Raw genomic sequence first — 22,018 nt, forward strand, 5'->3', positions numbered from 1 at the left:
TGTGTGTCCCCTCTGGTAGCAGCCTGCCAACCACTAAACTCTGTTATCCCCTCTGGTAGCAGTCTGCCAACCACTAAACTCTGTTATCCCCTCTGGTAGCAGTCTGCCAACCACTAAACTCTGTTATCCCCTCTGGTAGCAGTCTGCCAACCACTAAACTCTGTTATCCCCTCTGGTAGCAGTCTGCCAACCACTAAACTCTATTATCCCCTCTGGTAGCAGTCTGCCAACCACTAAACTCTATTATCCCCTCTGGTAGCAGTCTGCCAACCACTAAACTCTATTATCCCCTCTGGTAGCAGTCTGCCAACCACTAAACTCTGTTATCCCCTCTGGTAGCAGCCTGCCATTTACTTCCTTCCCCTTGGGCAATTTTTGGAGTCCAGTTTGTCATAATAGATCCCATGGTAAGTTACTTTTTTGATCATCTTCATATCTGGTAACTTGCTTAAATCCACACGAGCATTGTCCTTAACAAAAACTGCAATCCCTGCTTCATTAACAAGTAACCTCAGAGCAGGAACAGAAATACTAACATTCGATTATTCATGTCCTTAGATGCTACCCGACCTGTTGAGTTCCACCAGCATTTTGTGTGTGTTACCTAAAAATAATGCTCTAATGCTCTAAAAAGAATGCTCTATTATTCACAGCAAAGTAATGCCACAACCAATGTAGCAGATTCTGTAATTCTGTTAACACCATGAGCACTGCCAATTCTTAGCAAAGTCAGAATTCAGCATCTGTTCAAAAAGCAAGAGTGAAGTAAGTGTTCCATCATCTTTTACATAATTCCAGCATTGAGTCCATGCAATCAATAAATAGATGCTGGAAATTGTTGTGTTACAGCAATACACTCAGCCAGCTTGACAAATTCAACCTGGCCAGCTATCTGGTGTTTCTTTTCAGCCTTTTGGCAGCAAAATTATGGATAAAACCATTAATGTTGCAATCAAGTGACCTGTTCACCAATGCTGGCATGAAAATATAAATAGAAGCAGGAGTATGCCATTTGGCCCCTAATCCCTGCTGTACATTCAACAAGATCATGGCTGATATCTTCTGTACAAATCCCATAAACATCAATTCCCCAAATATCTAAAATTAAAACCTTATAAATTTTTGTTCAAATATTCCAAATTTGAGATGAATGAAATTTATCAGTGCATAAGTTTATATAAATACATCACCAATGAACCTTATTCTGTAGGCAAAGTGGAAGTGGATTGGGAGAAGCACATTTATGATTTAGTCAAACCTACCATGAAGGAGATTTGTTGTGAAATGAAACCTCTTGCTGAGTGAAACTAAAGTTGTTATGTAAATACCCATGGTACTTAATGCTTGCATTCCTCTGCACAGCTCAAACATCTTCAGCTGCTTCATCAGAGATGAGTTAGTTAGAAGGGTGGTGCTCTTGTGTTTGCAAGTACAGTTGGCCCTCCTTATCCGCGAGGGATTGGTTCCAGGATCCCTCGCAGATACCAAAAAACACTGATGCTCAAGTTCCTTATTCAACCTGTCTCAATGCGGTGGAACCAGCGGAACCCCGGATCTTATTTAACCTCTCTCAGTGCGGTGGACATTAGGACCTGGCGGCAGAGCTCTGAATCCGCGGTGTTTCTGTTCACGAAAAAATCACGATCACGATTGAAAATAAAGTGATTGGAAAGAAGTGAAACGCCATTGGTCATTGGAAAAGTGTTAGGCTACAGTCAGTCAATGATAGGAAAAATTTTAAAGGATAAAGTGAGAAAGGCCCTGCCCCGATGAAAGCTACAATTACTAAGCAACGCAGTGGTTTAATTATCGGGTTTTGGGTTTTTGATCCTCCACATCAACCGGGCATAGATCTCCCGAGCCCGGCGCTGAAACATACATTTCTTAAGTGTTTTATATGCATAGAAAGGTAGAATATATACTATATACCAAGACTACCTGACGCTAAATAATACCAGATGTACCTGTTCCAACTTACTTAGTAAGAGAACTTCCAGATTTTTTTCGATCCCGATCCACGATAACCTACACACATCCTCCCGTATACTTTAAATCATCTCTAGGTTACTTACAATACCTAATACAATGTAAATGCTATGTTAAATAGTTGTTATACTGCATTGTTTAGGGAATAATGACAAGAAAAAAAGTCTGTATGTGCTCGAACAACAAGTGCTGGAAGAGCACTTCCGGGTTTTCTCGATTCGTGGTTGGTTGAATTCGCACATGCGGAACTCGAGATACAGAGGGCCGACTGTAGACATGTATTGTGCAACAGTGATTGCCAACAAAAGAACATCCGATCATCTATATACAGCATTCAGTATTATTACTCATGCTAAACCCCAAGCATTGACTGAGTGATGGATAATCCTTAACAATTTATCAGTAGTTATTACCCCTCAGGCATTGGATCCAGAGAGGATAACTTTACTGTCCCAGGTAGTGTTAATCTGTGTGTTTGAGTGTACATAGTATTTTCTAAAATCTGTCATTACAGTTCATATTTTTCTTTGTCACTTTTCTATTTAATTATCATTAATTATTATTGTTACTTTTTTTTATTTTTGTAGTTGCAGTTTGTTGTCTTCCACACTGGTTGTGCACCCTGTTAGTGCAGTCTTTCATTGATTCTATAATGGTACAGCAAAAAATTTGTATATTAATGTCATTGTTTGGCATTCTGTCTTATTTAAGGTGTGCCGGTTTAGAGTTGCCAAGAGGATGCTGTGGTGTAATGATTCCGAAAATGAAGCTAGTGATACAAATTTAGATGATTCAACCAAGTTACCTGCTATCAACTTCACAGGTGTTCAAAGTTGCACAATTTCTGATGGCCCCTTGGATTTTAAGTGTGGAACTCCAAAGCGGGCTGCTTTAATTAATGTGGGAGGTTCAGACTTCAGAAGCTGTGACCTTGCATTATCTAATGAAGTTGAATGCTGTCAGCTGGATCCCAGCCACTCTTCTGCCTGCTTGTCCAATGAAGTGGTAACAAGTGAGAGTGATGATGAAGAAATTCTAGAAATTCCTCTGTCAAAAAGGCTGAAGATAAAGCTTGCTGAGAAAATGTTTGACAAGCCTAATTGCACAATTTCCAATTCTAGTCAAGAAAATTACAGTCAGGTCCATGGTAGACTTCAGTGCAGTCAAATTGATCCAAAGATTAAGTTAGCTGATGTCATTGAACTTAAAGACCAAACTAGAGAACCTTCACTTATTCGTCAGAGAGCTGTCCCTTCCCGTTCAACGTGGAGCATTTCAGACTCTGATGATGAACTCTGTGTATTGCAACCAGTAAAATCATGTGAGCCATACTCAAATTCAAATCAATCCTGTATCAATGATCTTGCATCTTGCAAAGACCTATTATCAGCTGGCTCTAACCATAAGAAAAAGGCTAAACAGACCTCATCAGAAATGGGAAGAGCTAAACAGGAGGCACTGAAAAAATGTCAAGAACGAGAGCTGAAGAGAGCGGAGAAAGAAAATATTCGTAGACAACAAGAAGAAGAAAAAGCTACAAGAAAGATGTTGGCTGGCATTGAGAAGATGTTGCGACCAGGGGAATGCCTGAAACATATACAAGTCTCAATTGATCCAGGTTAGTTTTTAAAAACAAATCTGATGTAATAAATAAAGAATGAAATTATTTGTGAAATCACAGTAGCGTTAGTTATTCTTACAATAGTTACCTAGTTTAATAATGTGAAAAACACTACATGTTCTGCATGTAAGAGATTCTATATGAAATAAAATTTGGAAGTGTTTCAGAACTGGTTGCAAAACCTAACTGACAGGCTTTATGTGTCTTTGAATGTATTCACTTCTACACCAGTTAAATGAGCAGGACAGAGCTGGAAGAAAACTGATAGAAATTTCTTTGCTGCATTTGCTATGGTTTAATGATGCAAGCATGAATATGTTGGAACCTGTGTAGAGTGGAGAAGCTGAGCCTTGAAATAACAGAACATGCTTATGGGCTAAAATTGTTCTAATTGAACAATCTACTGAAAAGAGCTACTGAATTTTCAATGGCTGGCAAAGATTTAAAATTGTCTGTCAGTACGCCAGCAATCTTCTCCTTTGTTTTCCAAAGTAGCCTAGGATAGATTTTGTCAGGCCTTGAAGATTTATTCACCTTTTAAGCTTGTTGAAACGTGATACCGCAACCTTTAACACAAAAGTGTTCTAGAATTTTGTTAACAAGATAAAATCTGCAGATGCAAAAATTTGCAGATACAAAATTCCCTAAAAGTGGTGTCACAGGTAGATAGGGTAGTAAAGAGAGCTTTTGGTACATTGGCCTTTATAAATTAAAGTATTGAGCATAAGAGTTGGAATGCTATGGTGAGGTTGTATAAGGCATTGGTGAGGCTGAATTTGGAGTACTGTGAGCAGTTTTGGCCACTGAATTACAGGAAGGATATTAATAAGGTTGAAAGAGTGCAGAGAAGGTTTACAAGGATGTTGCTGGGACTTGAGAAACTGAGTTACAGAGAAAGGTTGAATAGGTTAGGACTTTATTCCCTGGAGCATAGAAGAATGTGTATAAAATTCTAGAGGTGTATAAAATTATGATGGGTATAAATAAAGTGAATGCAAGCAGACTTTTTCCACTGAGGCTAGGGAAGAAAAAAAAACCAGAGGATATGGGTTAAAGGTGAAGGGGGAAAAGTTTAAAGGGAACATGGGGGGGGGGGGGGGGGGGCTTCTTCACACAGAGTGGTGGGAGTGTGGAATGAACTGCCAGATGAAGTGGTAAATGCGAACTCACTTTTAACATTTAAGAAAAACTTGGACAGGTACATGGATGAGAGGTGTATGGAGGAATATTGTCCAGGTGCAGGTCAGTGGGACTAGGCAGAAAAATGGTTTGGCACAGCCAAGAAGGGCCAAAAGGCCTGTTTCTGTGATGTAATGTTCTTATGGTTCTATGCTGGAAATCCAAGTAATACACAAAATACTAGAGGAACTCAGCAAGCTAGGCAGCATCTATAGAAATGAGTACAATCAGCATCATGGCCCAAAACATCGACTGTTTATTCCTCTCCATAGATGCTCCCTGGCCTGCTGAGTTCCTCCAGCATCGTGTGTGTGTTGCTAGAATTTTACTGTTCCTTTCCCCGATTTATCTAGTTACAATGTCTTTCTCTTTCATGAGAAGTATTCATTGTAAAGCTCATTCCTGGCTTCATACACTGACTTCACTTTCCTAATGGTTCTAATTCTTTCCTCCTTTCTCTTAAAATTCTCAGGATCAGGGATTTTCCTTAATCCTGCCACAAGTGAGATTTCATGCTTCCTCTTTGCTTTCCTGATCTATATGTTTTCCTGTACGCTTCCTATACTCCTGAAAGTCCTTCCCTGTTTTCAATTCTCTATATTGCCAGTTGCTCAAGTTCTCATTAATTTTATACACCCTCAAATGCTTTGATATTCGATGTTTCCTTGCCTTTCTGTCCTCTCCCCCCCTCATTACGAGAACACAATCAATCCTGAAATATTAACTATATCACATTTTGGTGCTTTCACCTTGCCATTGAAGACCTACCTGCAAGTTGCTTCCCCAGTTTACTTTTACCAGATCCTGTCTAATGATATTGAAACTGGATTCTCCATTTTCATAACTTCTTTGAAACATAAAAGTTATGGTCATAAGTTTTAGAATCTTCCACAGACCTATAACCACTTATCCAGCTGCATTCTCTAAGATTAGGTCTACTACTGCCTTTTCTCTGATCTATTTCTGACTCAGAAAGCCAGTTGTACTTTAAAAATTCTGAGCTTTTTATACTAGAATGCTTCCAGTTAATTTTGGGGAATTTAAAGTCCCCTACTACTATAACTCTATTACTGACACATCTCTGATATTTCTAATTCATCTTGAATTTATAAACTAATTCAAAGGAAGACACTGGAGTCTGAAATGCGAGTCTAACTTCGTGTTTTATTTTAAGCAAGGTACACACACATTGTGCAATTCATGTATTTATATGTGTGATTTACTGGGAATCCATGATTTTGTCTCTGTGAACGGCACGTGATGACATATCCCCAACGGTATAAAAGAGCAACGCTAACTGCTGCGGGGAGTCGAGTTGGAAGGAGTCGCAGTCGCATGGACAGGAGTCATTTCAGTCAATGGGAAAAGAGAGTGAGAGTGAAGATTGTAAAGAACCCAGAAGGAGTGGGTTAGTCGGCAGCACGCTGTGCATTTCGAATTGTGACTGACATTTTGTGAAATCCATACATGGGTGTTGTGCGGTGGCCATTCTGGTGAAAGGGAAACAACCCCTGCGAAAGGGACAGTTCCTGTCAGTTATGTTGTGAAATCTCGCTCTTTGTGGACTCTTCAGAGATTCTTCGGAACATTACGTCACGGCTGGGAGTAGCCGCAACTGCTACTTCGTTTATCCCCGTGGACTTCAAGAAAGGTACTCTGCGCTGCTGCAAACTTCGGTAACTGTGTCTTTTCCTCAGTGAGATCGCTTCTCCACTGCATTGTGTATCTCCAAGATCGCTTCTCTGCTGTATTTTGAATCCCCGTTTCTTTGAGAATCACCTCTTCGCCACATTTTGAATCTAAAAGTCTCTCCTCTCAACTACCCCGTGAATCACTGAAACTGCCATTCTAAGACTGTGCTGGAGTAAGACTTTGTTAAGAATTGTTTCTAAGTTTAAACTACTTGGGAGCTGTAGACGCATAGCGCTGTTAACTTCTGTTTAAGTTAGTCACTTGTTTAATTTTCTATGGTTCTGCATGAGTGTTAATATATTTCATTGTTTTTCTTTTGTATTTTTTTTATTGAAGTTCATCATCAAACAAACATTTCCATAAAATGTATTTCAGACATTGTACATATATATCAAATAATCATATATATCACAAATCTCCACAAAGTATTAATCTGAGGTATATACTTATAGAAAAGAGTGGAAAGAAAAAACAAGCAAAAGGAAAAAACAATGTACAAGTAGGGAGTGATTTTTTTTTAACAACATATTCATTGATTTGTGAGAATAAAATCAGGCCTATGAGGCATTATGTAGTTAAACCATTTTTCCCAGTATGAATCAAATTGTTCTGGCTTATGATTAACAGATGCTGTTATCTTCTTCATTTTGTAAATGTCCATTGTAATTTCCATCCATGCATTTAAAGTTGGGCTCTCCTGTGATAACCATTTCCTAGTAAGAGTCTTTTTACTAGCCACCAACGGTATATTCATTAAATATTTATCTCTTTTCAATCATTCTTGAGGTATATAACCAAAATATATGGTCTTACTCTCTAAGGGTATTTCACATTTAAAGATGTCTGGTAGGGCATTGTGTATCCCCCTCCAATAGTTTTTGATAACAGGGCAGTCCCAAAAAATATGATGATGATTTGCTTTTTGAGAGGGTGTAATAAAATATCTTATCAAGTTTTTTTCATCCAAACTCCCTCCATTTCTGTGAACTGGTACACTTCCATTGATACCTCCATATTATTGTCCATTCTTCCTCAGATATAATTAACCCCCCTTCCTTCGCCCATTTTGTTTTAATGTATGAAGTTGAATGTGTTTTAAGATTTGACAACCCCTTATACATGCTTGAAATGATTCTACTGTGGTGACCCACTTTCCAGCGCACTCGAACCGGCTCACAAAATGGTGCAGGCCGGCCCCAAAAAGGGCGCCAGGCCTTCTTTACCAGCAAGGGGAAAAGCCTGCGCGCGGGAAGGGACTGTGAATATGTGCCCTGTACAGCATTCCCGCCCGGGGACGGCGGAAATGGAAATGCTTAAAAGCGAGGCCGCAAAGTTTGAATAAATCTTTTACGCAACTGCTACTCACCGTCTGCGTGTCGTTATTCCAGCGCTGTGTGTAGCACACCGCTACACTACTACCATTATACTTGCCTTGGTTACATTTTTAAGCGTCTTATTAACATATTGTCGCATCTGTAAATACCGATTTAAAAATCTTGATTTTCTAATAAGTGTTTCTCTTTAAGCATTTCAAAACTGAACAGTGTTCCTTCTTTCATTATGTTGCAAAGAACTGTTATTCCTTTAGCTGTCCAGTCCTTAAATCTAGCATCCAGTTTATTCGGCGTAAAATCAGAGTCTAATGCACACCATTTAAGAATTGCAATATCTCCCTCTAGATTATATTCTTTTATAGTAGTTTTCCATATTATAAGAGTCAATTTCACCCATGGGTTATCAATAGTATTTATGTACCTTTGCAGGTTGTTATCAGCCACAATTGCTTGTATGGGGATGGGAAGTACCCACTCCACAATGTTTTTCCATTGAATGTCATATGATAGGTTGCACCAACATATCACAGCTCTCAACTGTGCTGCAAAATAATAATCTCTAAGAGAAGGTAGGCCCCATTCCCCCTTTTCCTTTGTTAATTGCAAAGTTTTGAGACGAACTCTAGGCCTTTTACCTTGCTAACTATACCTTGATAACATGTTGTTTCATTCATTGAATTGATTTTGATTAATCTCTATTCATAGGGCCTGAAAGAGATATAATAGTCTGGGCAGTATATTCATTTTAATAGACTCAGTCCTTGAACTGAGACTGAAAAAAGGAATCAGGTTCCATCTTGCCATATCATCCTTAATTTTTTTGTATAAAGGCTGATAATTACATTCTGATAATTTTGCCAAATCTTTTGAAAGAAAAATTTGAAGGACTCTGTTTGCCATGCCCAGGGATATCTACTTTCAATTTCTCTTGGTGGGCTACAGTAATATGAAAGTAATTGGGTTTTATCTATGTTGATCTTGTATCCTGATAATTGACCATATTGTTCAAAGGATTGCATCAATTTAGGTAAAGAGTATGTTGGTTGCCCTAGATAGATCAAAATGTCATCCGCATAACAAGCCAATTTATGCTCTGTCACTTTAATAGTAATTCCCCTGATATCTTCATTTTGTCTGATGTATTGAGCTAATGGTTCCAGATATAATGCGAAGAGTAGCGGTGACCATGCACAACCCTGTCTCGTACCCCTTTCTAGGGTAAGACTATTTGATAAATATCCATTGATTTTAATCCTAGCAGTAGGGTTGTTATATAGTGTCTGTATAGTTTTAATAATTGTGTCTTGGAAACCAAATCTATGTAAAACTCTGTAAAGAAAATTCTTCAGCATCCACGCTTATCACTATTGCTTCAATTTTATTTTTTTTTATATGATCCCCACAATGTGAAGTGTCCTTCGTATATTGTCTTGTGTTTGGCGTTGTCGTATAAAACCTGTCTGATCATTATGTATCAGTGTGGGTAGAAACTCCTCTAATTGTTTGGCCATGATGGAGGTAAATAATTTATAATCTACATTAAGAACGGATATTGGTCTAAATGACCCGCATTTCATTTTATCCTTGCCTTCTTTTGATATAGCTGAGATTATCGCTTCCTTCCAACTGGGTGGCATTTGTGCCTTTTTTAAAGCCCAGTTCAGTGTGGGGAGTAAAACAGGAATTTATCTCATTTTTAAATTCTTTGTACCATTCTGTAGTATACCCATCTGATCCTGGTGACTTGCTTAATTTAAGCCTACTAATTGCAGCTTTTAATTCAACTTCAGTTATGTCAGCAGTCATCGTTCTATTTTGTTCTTCGCTTAAACTAGGTAACTCTAGAGAACTCAAGGTGGTGTCAATTTGGGTTATGCTTCCCCCTGGAGCTTTGGAATATAGAGTTTTGTAAAACACTTCAAAAGCTTCTTGAATTTCACTTAGCTTAATTTTTATCATTTTCGTTCTTGGGTCCCTAATTCTATGAATTGTATTTTCTGCTATTTTTTTTTCAGTTTCCACGCCAGTATTTTCATAGATTTTGATCCACTTTCATAATGTCTCTGTTTCAGAAACATTATATTTTTTCCTGATTTCTTGCGTAGCCAAAATATTAATTTCATTCCTAATTTTTAAAATTTCCCCTAATGTATCCTGTGCCAAATTCAATTTGTGTTTTTTCTCTTGTTCCTTCACCCTATTTTGTAATTCCTCTAATGTTTTATTCCTTATTTTTTTCTTATAATGAAGATATCACTATAATTTTCCCTCTTAAGACAGCCTTCAGAGTATCCCATACAATGGGAGGTGAAACCTCTCCATTATCATTAAATTCTAAGTAGAGGCCAATTTCTTTTTTCATTTGTTCCTTAAAGTACGGATCATTGAGTAGACTTGAATTTAGTTTCCAAATAGTATTCTTTGGTTATAGGTTAAAATCAACAGATAAATATATAGGTACATGGTCATTTACATCTATTGTCCCAATTCCACAGGTGTTTATCTTGTCTTTGTCTTTTCCAAATGTTATGAAATAGTCTATTCTTGTGTATACAGAATGGGGAGCAGAATAATGAGTGTAATCCCTTCTGTCGGGGGAAAGGTCCCTCCATATATCAATTAAACCAACATCCTCAAAAACTGTATTAACTTTCTTATGTAAAGATTTTGTTTCATAGGTTTTTCTATTGGAAGAGTCTAAGTTTGGTTGTAATTGTAAATTTAAGTCTCCCCCACATATCAGGAGACCTTCTGTTTCTGCTACCATAATATCAGTAATTTTCTGAAAGAAACCAATATCACTTCCCGGGGGTGCATATGTATTTAATAGAGTAACTGAATTTCTGTCTATCTTCCCCCTTACCAGAATATATCTGCCCTCTTTATCTCCCATTTTGAATACTTTTTCAAAATTTAGCTTACTTCAGATAAGAATAACAACTCCTCTCCTAAGTCCTGATTTATATGAGGAGAAAAATAAATTAGTGAAGCCCATTCTCTTTAGTTTTCTATGCTCATTATCACTTAAAATAGTTTCCTGTAAATATACTACATGGGCTTGTTCTTTTTTCATTTTGGATAAAATTCTCTTACGTTTGATTGGATTTAATAGCCCATTGACATTAAAAGAAATTAATTCTACCTTGTCCTTAGCCATCTGTATTTATCTGTAAGTGTATCATTGAAATTAGAATAAAACTTAATCGATCTACTCCCTGAACAAATAAGAACCAAGAAACACAAATGGTAACGAACGTGTGATTCCAAGGCTGAGGTCTCTAGTAGATGACCCTGCGTTGAGCTAGAGGAAATGTCTAGCTGTGGGGGATAACCCCTCCTATTTGTGAGTTGATGGCCCCCATTGCATTATTCATAAAAGTCAGTGAACAAATCCATTACACAGAAAAGATTTCCCTGTGTACTCCTATATATGTGTGTGTGTGTATATATATATATGCAAACACACATATATATATATATATATATATATATATATATATACACACACACATTACATACATACATACACATATATGCACACATATATATTCTCATTTTAGTGGGGGGGAAGGAGTAAGCGAATAAAGAATAACAACTAAGTAATATAAAATCCACATTATAATAAGTATTTCTCAAGATAAGTATATCACCATCTACTTTTGCTTCCATTTAGCTTCTCAACATTTTTAAAGTTAGCCAAACCTTATGGCTCTTTTGGAGGGGGTGAGGACTGTCTTTGGAAAACTCCCAGTCTCTTCCTGATACTGGGACGGTTTCCCTCGGTTTGATCCCGCTGACGGGCAACCCTCTGGCCTTCATGTCTGTAGTCGCCTCTTCCACTGTGTGGTACAACCGTGTCCCGTCTTCATAAAACACTCAAAGTTTAGCAAGGTACGGAGTTTGAAATCTAATCCTTTCTTGCTTTAGTACTCGCTTTACTTCAGAGTATTCTTTACATTTCTGCAGGATTGCGGGAGGGTAATCTTGGTCGAAATATATTAATTTGTTGTCTAAAAACACACTCTTCTTACCCCAGGCACTTCGTAGAATCTCCGCCTTGGTACTGTACCAAAGGAATTTAATTATTATTGAGCGTGGCTTATCTTGGGTAGGCTTCAAGACGAGCGCGTGATGCGCTCTCTCAATTTCCAGCTCCATAGTCAAGGGAAGCTCCAGCGCGTCCCACAGCAACTTTCCGACAAACTCCGTCATAGACAAGCCCTCCGCTCCTTCGGGAACGTTGTATATTCTGATATTTTTCCACCATGATCTTCCCTCCAGGTCAAGCAGTTTACCTTCTTAGTGATTTAATATTTTTATCGTGTTACTCAATATTCGTTCCACGTTTTGAATGCAATCTTCCACCTTCTCAATTCGGGTCTCTGCCACTGCTATTTTTTGATTGACGTTGGCAAGCTCTGACTTAATATCATGTAGCTGCTGCTTTATATTTTTCTGGAACTCCCTTATCTCTTTCAGAATTTCGATCATATTTGCCGCTTCTCCTGAACGAGGCCCAGCATCCGTCTCGCTAGCACGTGATCGGGTAGGAGAGCCGCTCGCTGCACTCCTCTTGGCCGCCGGCGCCGCAATGTCGCTTTTTTTATTTCCATTCTTTTTTTCCCCATTTTTGCCCCTCTTTTCAGTTCAAATATTTTTCGAAAAATACTGTGTTTGATGGGTTAGCGGGGCTTAATACGCGTTTTTCCGGAGGAGCTAGTGACTTAAGTTGCCATTCTCGACAATGACATCACCAGAAACCATTTTCATTGATTTTCAATAATTTCCTGACTCCGTTCTACATCTATTGTTGCTGGTTCGTAACAAAACAAACTAAAGTGCCTAATCATACAATATACTGTATAAGCAAGATTACTCAAATATTGTCGAATTACTGAATACACAATACTCCTTCCTGCTTAACCATAAATCTCTAACTCAATGTTGAAAGCATCTCAACTATATATATGGTATACTATATAACACAGCTACTATATGCAAACATCCACATCATAGTCAATTATTTTAATTGACCCATTCAGGTCTGAAGATTTAGTCGCTCTGGAGGATTTCTTACTCTTATAGAATAACATCTTTCCTGACCAGGAGGATCACTCTGCTTGGCAAGTGAGACGTGGTTGTGAAAGCATTTCAGGTTTTAGAACCTCTGTCGTGGTGTTGTAGGATTTGACTCTGGGACTGCAAGAAGTCATTTTGACAGCTCTGGACACCTTTCTTCTTCCTTGTTCTTTTAGTTCACTGGAGTATTCACTTATTTATCCTATTGCTCCCATTATGATCTGATCTCTTGTTTGCATCGCAGCATCTGATGAATCCTGTTTTCGTATCTCCATTTACTCTCTTCTTTTTGGCCTTTTCATCCAGCTGGACTTTGGTCTTTGCATCTACTTCTACAAGCAGTTTTTTGTCTCCCACTTGTTCATGCATGCTTAGTCGTTTCTGGTTCTCTATACTCACAAGAGCCGAATGCGTGCAACTTTCCTGAAGCTTCTTAAACTCTCTTCCAGCTTAAAACCAAGCCACATTTTGGAGATAACTGCCTGATTAACATATCAGAAGCTTCCTCAGATATGTTGCCAACAAATTCTGTTGTAGTCGTACCACTGCTTTCATCACTTTCACACTTCCTCCGAGCAGCATAGTCCTTCCTTGGTCTAAAATGCTTTCCAACCAGAGGCACAGAGATTGGCGTCAACACCTGTTTGTCCTCTGTTGGACAACGATTCATGGTGTTCAGCATGGAGACAGCTGTGGCATCATCCAGTACCTTTCTTAATTCGCTTTCAGTTGACTTTTTTATAGGGGATGAGACTTAGAAATGATGGATGGACCTCCAATCAAGTTGTAGTTGTCTTAGCCAATCATGCCCCCACAATGCTGGTCCTGTTTTTATTGCATACGAACTCAATGTGGCTTGTTGGTTATTGTATTTCACTGTTAAGAATGTCATTCCCACATAAGTTATCTTTTCTCCAATATAAGTTCTTAGTTGGATATCTGCAGGCTTCAGTTTAGTATCTTTGAAGTGCCTCTGCCCATTTTTTGTAATGACTGAAAGAGCCGAACCAATGTCCTATTCCATTTTGATTCTTTTTCTGCCATTCACCTCTGGCTTAAGCATATTGCTTGCATATTGTTAGTTTTCACATTGCAAACCTCAAGGCTAGCCATTCCTGTGCCACTTTCATCATAATCTGATTTTCATCAACAGCATGCAGATTAGTGTTCTTTTTAAAACTGCAACTTGACTTTTTATCTTTTTCTCTTTTCTGTGTGTCCATTTATGTTTGTATGTGTCCTACTTTATTGCATTTTCTGCAAGTTTCTCCTTTAAACCTGCGTTGGTCTGCTGTATTTGAGTCCTTGCTACAACAGTAGCACAATTTGTTCGGCCAGACCAGTTTCTGTTTAGATTCCATTGATACAGGAATTTCAACTGCTATTTTAAATGTAAGTTGTGCTTCAGTTAGGAGCCGTTTTTGAATTCTCTTCTGTAAGATTCCACAAACTAAATGGCCTCACCGTGCATCATTAAAACCATTACCAAACTAACGATGTTCAGACAATCACTTCATTTTGGCCAGATACACTGAAATAGACTTCTCTTCCTTTTGATTTTGCTTATGAAACTTAAAATTGTTCTGCAGTCAACAATGGCTTCGGTTCCAAATGTTCCAGCATTACTTTTTGCAATATTAGCAAAGCCTATTTCTGCTGGTTTAGATGGAGCAAACTTCAAAGCAAACAGTATACCTTTAAACCTAATGCACTCAGCAGAATTGGATCTTGTGCACTGATCTATCTCTTGTGGAATCAAGAGCATCAATATTTCCGATGTAGCCAGCCACTTCTACTTTTTTTACAATTATTATCACCCAGTACTCAGTGCTTGTGAACCCATGATTCTGTGTTCTGACTTTTTCTTTCCTTCCTTTCTAATATAGCACCATGTTTTCAATGAGCTATTGTATGTTGGCTCTACCATGGATATCTCATTTTCAGCATATTGTGCAACAGTGCCACACAAGCATACTACATTGATGAATTTTCTAGAATTCTTTCTGACTTAACGCATTTTGCTGAATACATCCTTGCACACAAAATTCTCAACTGCCTTCAATGGCACCCCTAAACTCTTTTTTTCTTGATTTGTGACAATTTGATTCCATGATTGCTGATCTTCTAATACTTTGCATCTTCTAGTTGCCATTTCATCCTGCAACAAAATGTTGGAGTTATATTCTAGCTTGAAATCATTTAATCTGGAGGTATTGCTGCCTTTTTAACCTTCTATCATTAGCGCATGAACAAGACCAACTGCCTTGTCCTATAACAATCACGGAATTCCAAAAGTTATTTGGGAATATATTTTATTAACTTGTATTGTTTTTGAAATATAGGATAGTGCAATGAATCCCACTGCACACATAAGCAAAATTTTTTTTATATTTCACTTTCGCAGGATTGTTACAGATAGAAGGAGGGGGACAACTGTTAAGCACTCTGCAAGCTATGGAGGTTAGCTGTGTGATAGAAAATCAGACAATTCCACACAGTGTGGTCTGGAGGAGAAGACAGTCTTATGTTGTTGAGCAGCAGAAGGTATGTGATATTCCTATGTTTGTTTTATAAACTAGTAGTGTGGAAAATTTAGCATGCTAAAAAGCATAGCTTTATTACACTAGATTTCCAATCAATCTCTATTATGTTCAGAATTAACATGAACATTATAGTTGACTGAGAACTATGAATATTCAATCCCTCAAACCTAGTCTGCCACATAACTAGATCAGGGTAGATCTGATCTACCATGATTGGAGTAACCTTAACTCCAATTCATGTTCACTCACGGTAACCTTTCCCTGCCTTGTTTATCAACTAGCTATCTACCTCTGCATTAGAAGTTATCGACTGCTTCAATAGCCACTTGAAGAAGCAGGCTGAAGATTTATACATCCCTGAGAGGAAAAAAATGCCTCTTCTATTTTAAAGTTTGATCCTTTTTTTGTGATGGTTCTGTATTCTTTAACAAGAGGAAACCTATTTCACTTCTGCACTGTCAGGACCATCTCAGATCTTTTATATTTGAAACAAGCCTCATCTCACTCATAACTCTCAGCAGATACTCCTGCCCTAAACAAACTCTTAATGTCATATCTTGACTCCATCTTGACACTGCCCCCCTCCCCCCAAAAGCACTGGTCCAGTCACTTCCTTCCTACAGTTGTGTCACCACACGTGCAATTGACCAATTTAACAACTTTCTATTCCTTGGCCGCCTCTCTCACACCACCACATGTACCCCTCTCTTCCTCTCTCCTGCCCCTCTCACCCCCCACCCCTTTCCCCTCCACCCCTTGCTTTTCTCACTCATTTCTTTGTGCAACTTTCCATAAGCCATTCTTTCCTACACAATCTATACAAATTGCTTTTCAACTCTTATTGAGGTTTTAAAGGTCAAATCAACTTTCAAATGGTTTAGTTTGTACTTTTCACCTTTTCTCTATTAATTAAACAAATAACTTTACTTGAACCATGGTAGCAAAGTCTGACTTTACATATTAACCAGACTTCTGCAGTGGTAGCCCAAAACGTCCTGCTGTCTGTTTTTTTGCAGAATGAAGTAACTGACTGGACAGATGAGCTTCATGTTATAATTCACATTCCACCAGAGGAGTTTGTGTCAATGGTTCATGTCTATAAACAGGTAAATTTACTTCAGATTTTAATTTTTCATTGTATTTGAACAGACTAATCTTGGAAACATAGAAACGTAGAAAACCTACAGCACAATACAGACCCTTCGGCCCACCAAACTGTGCCGAACATGTCCTTACCCTAGAACTACCTAGGCTTACCCCTAGCCCTCTATTTTTCTGAGCTCCATGTACCTGTCCAGGAATCTCTTAAAAGACTCTATCATATCTGCCTCCACCGCCGTTGCCGGCAGCCCATTCCATGCACTCACCACTCTGCATTATATAAAAAAAAACAACAACTTACCCCTGATATCTCCTCTGTACCTACTTCCAAGCACCTTAAAACTCTGCCCTCTCGTGCTAGCCATTTCAGCCCTGGGAAAAAGCTTCTGACTATCCACATGATCAATGCCTCTCATCATCTTATACGCCTCTCATCATCTTATACACCTCTATCAGGTCTCCTCTCATCCTCCGTCGCTCCAAGGAAAAAAGGCAAAGTTCACTCAACCTATTATCATAAGGCATGCTCCGCAATCCAGGCAACATCCTTGTAAATCTCCTCTGCACCCTTTCTATGGCTTCCACACTCTTCCTGTAGTGAGGGGGGTCTGACCAGGGTCCTATGTAGCTGCAACATTACCTCTCGGCTCCTGAACTCAATCCCATGATTGATGAAGGCCAATGCACCATTTGCTTTCTTAACCACAGAGTCAACCTGCGCTGAAGTAAGACTCACTGGTCTATAATTTCCTGGGCTATCTCTACTCCCTTTCTTGAATAATGGAACAACATCTGCAACCCTCCAATCCTCCAGAACCTCTCCCGTCCCCATTGCTGATGCAAAGATCATCACCAGAGGCTCAGCAGTCTCCTCCCTCGCTTCCCACAGTGGCCGGTCCCGGTGACTTATCCAGCTTGGTGCTTTCCTAAAGCTCTTGCACATCCTCTTTCTTAATATCTACATGCTCAAGCTTTTCAGTCCACTATAAATCATCCCTACAATCGCCAAGGTCCTTTTCCGTAGTGAATACTGAAGCAAAGTACTCATTAAGTACCTCTACTATCTCCTCCGATTCCATACACACTTTTCTGCTGTCACATTTGATTGGTCCTATTCTCTCATGCCTTACCCTCTTGCTGTTAACATACTTGTAGAATGCCTTGGGGTTTTCCTTAATCCTGTCCGCCAAGGCCTTCTCATGGCCCCTTCTGGCTCATCTAATTTCTTTCTTAAGCTCCTTTCTGCTAGCCTTATAATCTTCTAGCTCTCTATCATTACCTAGCTCTTTGAACCTTTCGTAAGCTCTTCTTCTTGACTAGATTTACAGTCTTTGTACACAACAGTTCCTCTATCGTACCCTGTCTCATTGGAACGTACCTATTGAGAACACGCAAATATCCCCTGAACATTTGCCACATTTCTTCCATACATTTCCCTGAGAACATCTGTTTCCAATTTATGCTTCCAAATTAGATAGATAGATAGATAGATACTTTATTCATCCCCATGGGGAAATTCAACTTTTTTTCCAATGTCCCATACACTTGTTGTAGCAAAACTAATTACATACAATACTTAACTCAGTAAAAAATATGATATGCATCTAAATCACTATCTCAAAAAGCATTAATAATAGCTTTTAAAAAGTTCTTAAGTCCTGGCGGTAGAATTGTAAAGCCTAATGGCATTGGGGAGTATTGACCTCTTCATCCTGTCTGAGGAGCATTGCATCGATAGTAACCTGTCGCTGAAACTGCTTCTCTGTCTCTGGATGGTGCTATGTAGAGGATGTTCAGAGTTATCCATAATTGACCGTAGCCTACTCAGCGCCCTTCGCTCAGCTACCGATGTTAAACTCTCCAGTACTTTGCCCACGACAGAGCCCGCCTTCCTTACCAGCTTATTAAGACGTGAGGCGTCCCTCTTCTTAATGCTTCCTCCCCAACACGCCACCACAAAGAAGAGGGCGCTCTCCACAACTGACCTATAGAACATCTTCAGCATCTCACTACAGACATTGAATGACGCCAACCTTCTTAGGAAGTACAGTCGACTCTGTGCCTTCCTGCACAAGGCATCTGTGTTGGCAGTCCAGTCTAGCTTCTCGTCTAACTGTACTCCCAGATACTTGTAGGTCTTAACCTGCTCCACACATTCTCCATTAATGATCACTGATTCCTGTCTGATAGCCTCATATTTCCCCTTACTCCAATTAAATGCTTTCCTAACTTGTCTGTTCCTATCCCTCTCCAATACTATGGTAAAGGAGATAGAATTGTGATCACTATCTCCAAAATGCTCACCCACTGAGACACCTGACCAGGTTCACTTCCTAATCCCAGATCAAGTACAGCCTCTCCTCTTCTACTTATCTTCTACTAAGCTTATCTACATATTGTGTCAAGAAACCTTCCTGAACACACCTAACAAACTCCACCCCAACTAAACCTCTCGCTCTAGGGACATGCTAATCAATATTTGCAAAATTAAAATCTCCCAACACAACAACCCTGTTATTATTACACCTTTCCAGAATCTGTCTCCCTATCTGCTCCTCGACGTCCCTGTTACTATTGGGTGGCCTATCTATAAAAACAAAACACCCAGTAGAATTATCAACCCCTTCCTGTTCCTAACTTCCACCCACAGAGACTCCATAGGCAATCCCTCCATGCCTTCCTCCTTTTCTATGGCCGTGACTCTATCTCTGATCAACAGTGCCATGCCCCCACTTCTTTAGCCTCTCTCCTTGTCCTTTCTGAAACATCTAAAGTCTAGCACTCGAAGTAACCATTCCTGCCTCTGAGCTATCCAAGTCTCTGTAATGGCACAACATACTAGCTCCAAGTACTGATCCACGCCCTAAGCTCATCCACTTTTCCCGTAATACTCCTTGCATTAAAATAGACATATCTCAAACCATCGGTCTGAGTGCGTCCTTTCTTGGTCACTTGCCTATCCTCCCCCTCGCACTGACTCTAAGCTTTCTCTATTTGTGAGCCATCTGCCTCTTCCTCCATCTCTTCAGTTTGGTTCTCATCCCCCGGCAATCCTAGTTTAAACTCTCCCCAACGGCCTTAGCAAACCACCCTGCCAGGATATCGGTCCCCCGGTATTCAAGTGCAACCCATCCTTTTTGTACAGGTCACTCCTCCCCCAAAAGAGGTCCCAGTGATCCAGAAATCTGAATCCCTGCCCCCTGCTCCAATCCCTCAGCCACACATTTATCCTCCACCTCACTCTGTTGTTATACTCACTGTCACGTGGCACAGGCAGTAATCCCGAGATTACTACCTTTGTGGTCCTGCTTCTCAACTTCCTTCCTTACTCCCTATAGTTTGCTTTCAGGAACCTCTTCCCTTGGTACCAAAATGTACCATGACTTCTGGCTGTTCTTTCCACTTCAGGATATCTTGGACGTGATCAGAAACATCCTGGACCCTGGCACCTAGAAGGCAAACTACCATCCGTGCTTCTTTCCTGCATCCACAAAATCGCCAAACATTTAATAAAACTTAAGCTGAGGTTGTCTTCTCTACAGTTTTGTATTCAAAATCAGCTAGTTCAGCCATAAACAATAGCTCTTAAAATATTTATATCAAGAGAAAAAGCTGGAAACATTGAACTTGATAGGCAGCATTTGTGGAGAAAGAACCATTTTAGTTTGTAAATAATTCCTAGTTAATGAAGCTGGCAAAAATTTCTGTATCGTCCAGTAGGAATGTAGGAGCTTAGATTTGACTCTAGCTCATTAAATTCCAAGAATTTGATGGAATAAAACAGAGGTAAAATTATATGTACCGTAGATTCCGGATTATAAGCCGCTACTTTTTTCCCACATTTTGAACAGCTTTGAACTCTGCGGCCTTTAATCCAGAGCGGCTAATACATGGTTTTTTTCATGCCGCCTCGTAAACATTTTGCCTCGTAACAGTAGACCAATAAAATTGATGAGTAGTTCACAGAGGTCCAATGAAATTGTACGATAAATCAAGCGCACTTTCACAATTAAATTATTGTAAATCAGTCATTTGTACTCACCCTCATCAACATGGAAAACACTCGAAGAAAAGCATTGTGCTGCCTTTATGGCAGTTACTTAGTTTATAATATTTTCGCTTAGTAATTCATTTGTTAGTTAAAGTTAGAAGTGTTTTAACTATATTTGTTTTCTGTACTACATCCCGGGATGCTATGATGTCACACCCGGTTTCGCCGCGTCTTGTGGGATACCGGTTTGCGATAAACGGGAAGGTGGGGGCATTACGCAAGCTCATCAGACCCGAGCACATCAGACCCGAGCACATTAGACCGGATCGCGTTACGCGAGCTCATCAGACCCGAGCACATCAGACCCGAGCACATTAGACCCGATTAGACCCGATCGCGTTACGCGAGCTCATCAGACCCGAGCGAAAACGCTGCTTTTAAGTTAAAGGCGATCAATAACTTTTCCTGGTAGGCTGCAGTATATATATTTTTACCAGTCGCTAGGAGATATTGGAATGTTGTTCGTGCTGTTCAGTAAAAAAGTATATGCAACGTAATTTGTGTTACCGATACGTATGTATATTTAAAAGTAGCCGTATTACAGGCACGGTACGAAAAAAAGCATTTGCAATATATATTTGTTTGTTACCATATGGATTTAATTAAAAGTTAAAAAATCCTCACGTGTAATATCTTTCTGTGTAAATATCTCATATTACAACGTGGGACACCTGCGGCCGAAAATCCGGTGCGGCCTGTACAAGTAAAAAATTGATTTTATTTCTAAAATTAGAGCCAGCGGCTTTTAATCAGGTGCGCTCTGTAGTCCGGAATCTACGGTAATTAAAAAGTGTACAGAGGGATTTTCAGGTCTATAACCATGCTTCCTGCATGGGTTGATAGCTTATGACATGCTTGCCTTTATTAGTCGAAGCACTGAGTTCAAGAGTCACAAAATTATGCTGCAGTTTTATAAAACTCTAGTTAGGCCACATCTGGAGTATTACATTCACCTCTGGTCATTACATTATACAAAGGATGTTGAGGCTATGGAGTTGGTGTATAAGAGGTTTACTAGGATGCACACCAATGTACAGAGAATAGATGGATATGGATTTTGTTTAGGTAGAAGCATAGATATAGTTAGGCATTTAAATACTAGTTTAATTAGGTCAGTATAACATCAAGGGCCAAAGCACCTGTTTGTGTTATATACTTACTGCATTAATACACTAAACTTGCAAATTCTTCCAGGTTCCAGTGTGTAATTTATGTTTTTCTATCTAGGAATTGGAAGGGGCCGCTACTGAAGGCCAGGAGACGTTAGAAATTTTTGCTGTTAATATTCTTCAGCAATGTGCAGGGAAAGTTCCATGTTTGGTCATTGTCGATCTGGAAAAGCACTTCAGGTTAGATTTTTGTATTGTACAGTGTTTACTTAACTCATTACTTTTGATTGCAAATACAGGCACTATAGAGCAGAAAATGTCTG

General features: G+C 39.3%; 1 protein-coding gene across 2 annotated transcripts in view; it reads left to right on the plus strand.

The window, feature by feature from the left end:
- eme1 (essential meiotic structure-specific endonuclease 1) overlaps positions 1-22,018 on the plus strand; it is a 52,628-nt gene that overhangs the window by 11,442 nt on the left and 19,168 nt on the right. For both annotated transcript variants that reach the window (XM_073026609.1, XM_073026610.1), the window contains exons 2-5: positions 2,698-3,604; positions 15,296-15,435; positions 16,451-16,540; positions 21,814-21,935. In XM_073026609.1, the coding sequence (XP_072882710.1) occupies positions 2,725-3,604; positions 15,296-15,435; positions 16,451-16,540; positions 21,814-21,935 (1,232 nt within the window). In that variant the 5' untranslated portion in view covers positions 2,698-2,724. The remainder of the gene's footprint in view (positions 1-2,697; positions 3,605-15,295; positions 15,436-16,450; positions 16,541-21,813; positions 21,936-22,018) is intronic.

This window comes from Hemitrygon akajei, chromosome 22 (assembly GCF_048418815.1).
Source record: "Hemitrygon akajei chromosome 22, sHemAka1.3, whole genome shotgun sequence".
In the NCBI taxonomy this organism is placed as follows: domain Eukaryota; kingdom Metazoa; phylum Chordata; class Chondrichthyes; order Myliobatiformes; family Dasyatidae; genus Hemitrygon; species Hemitrygon akajei.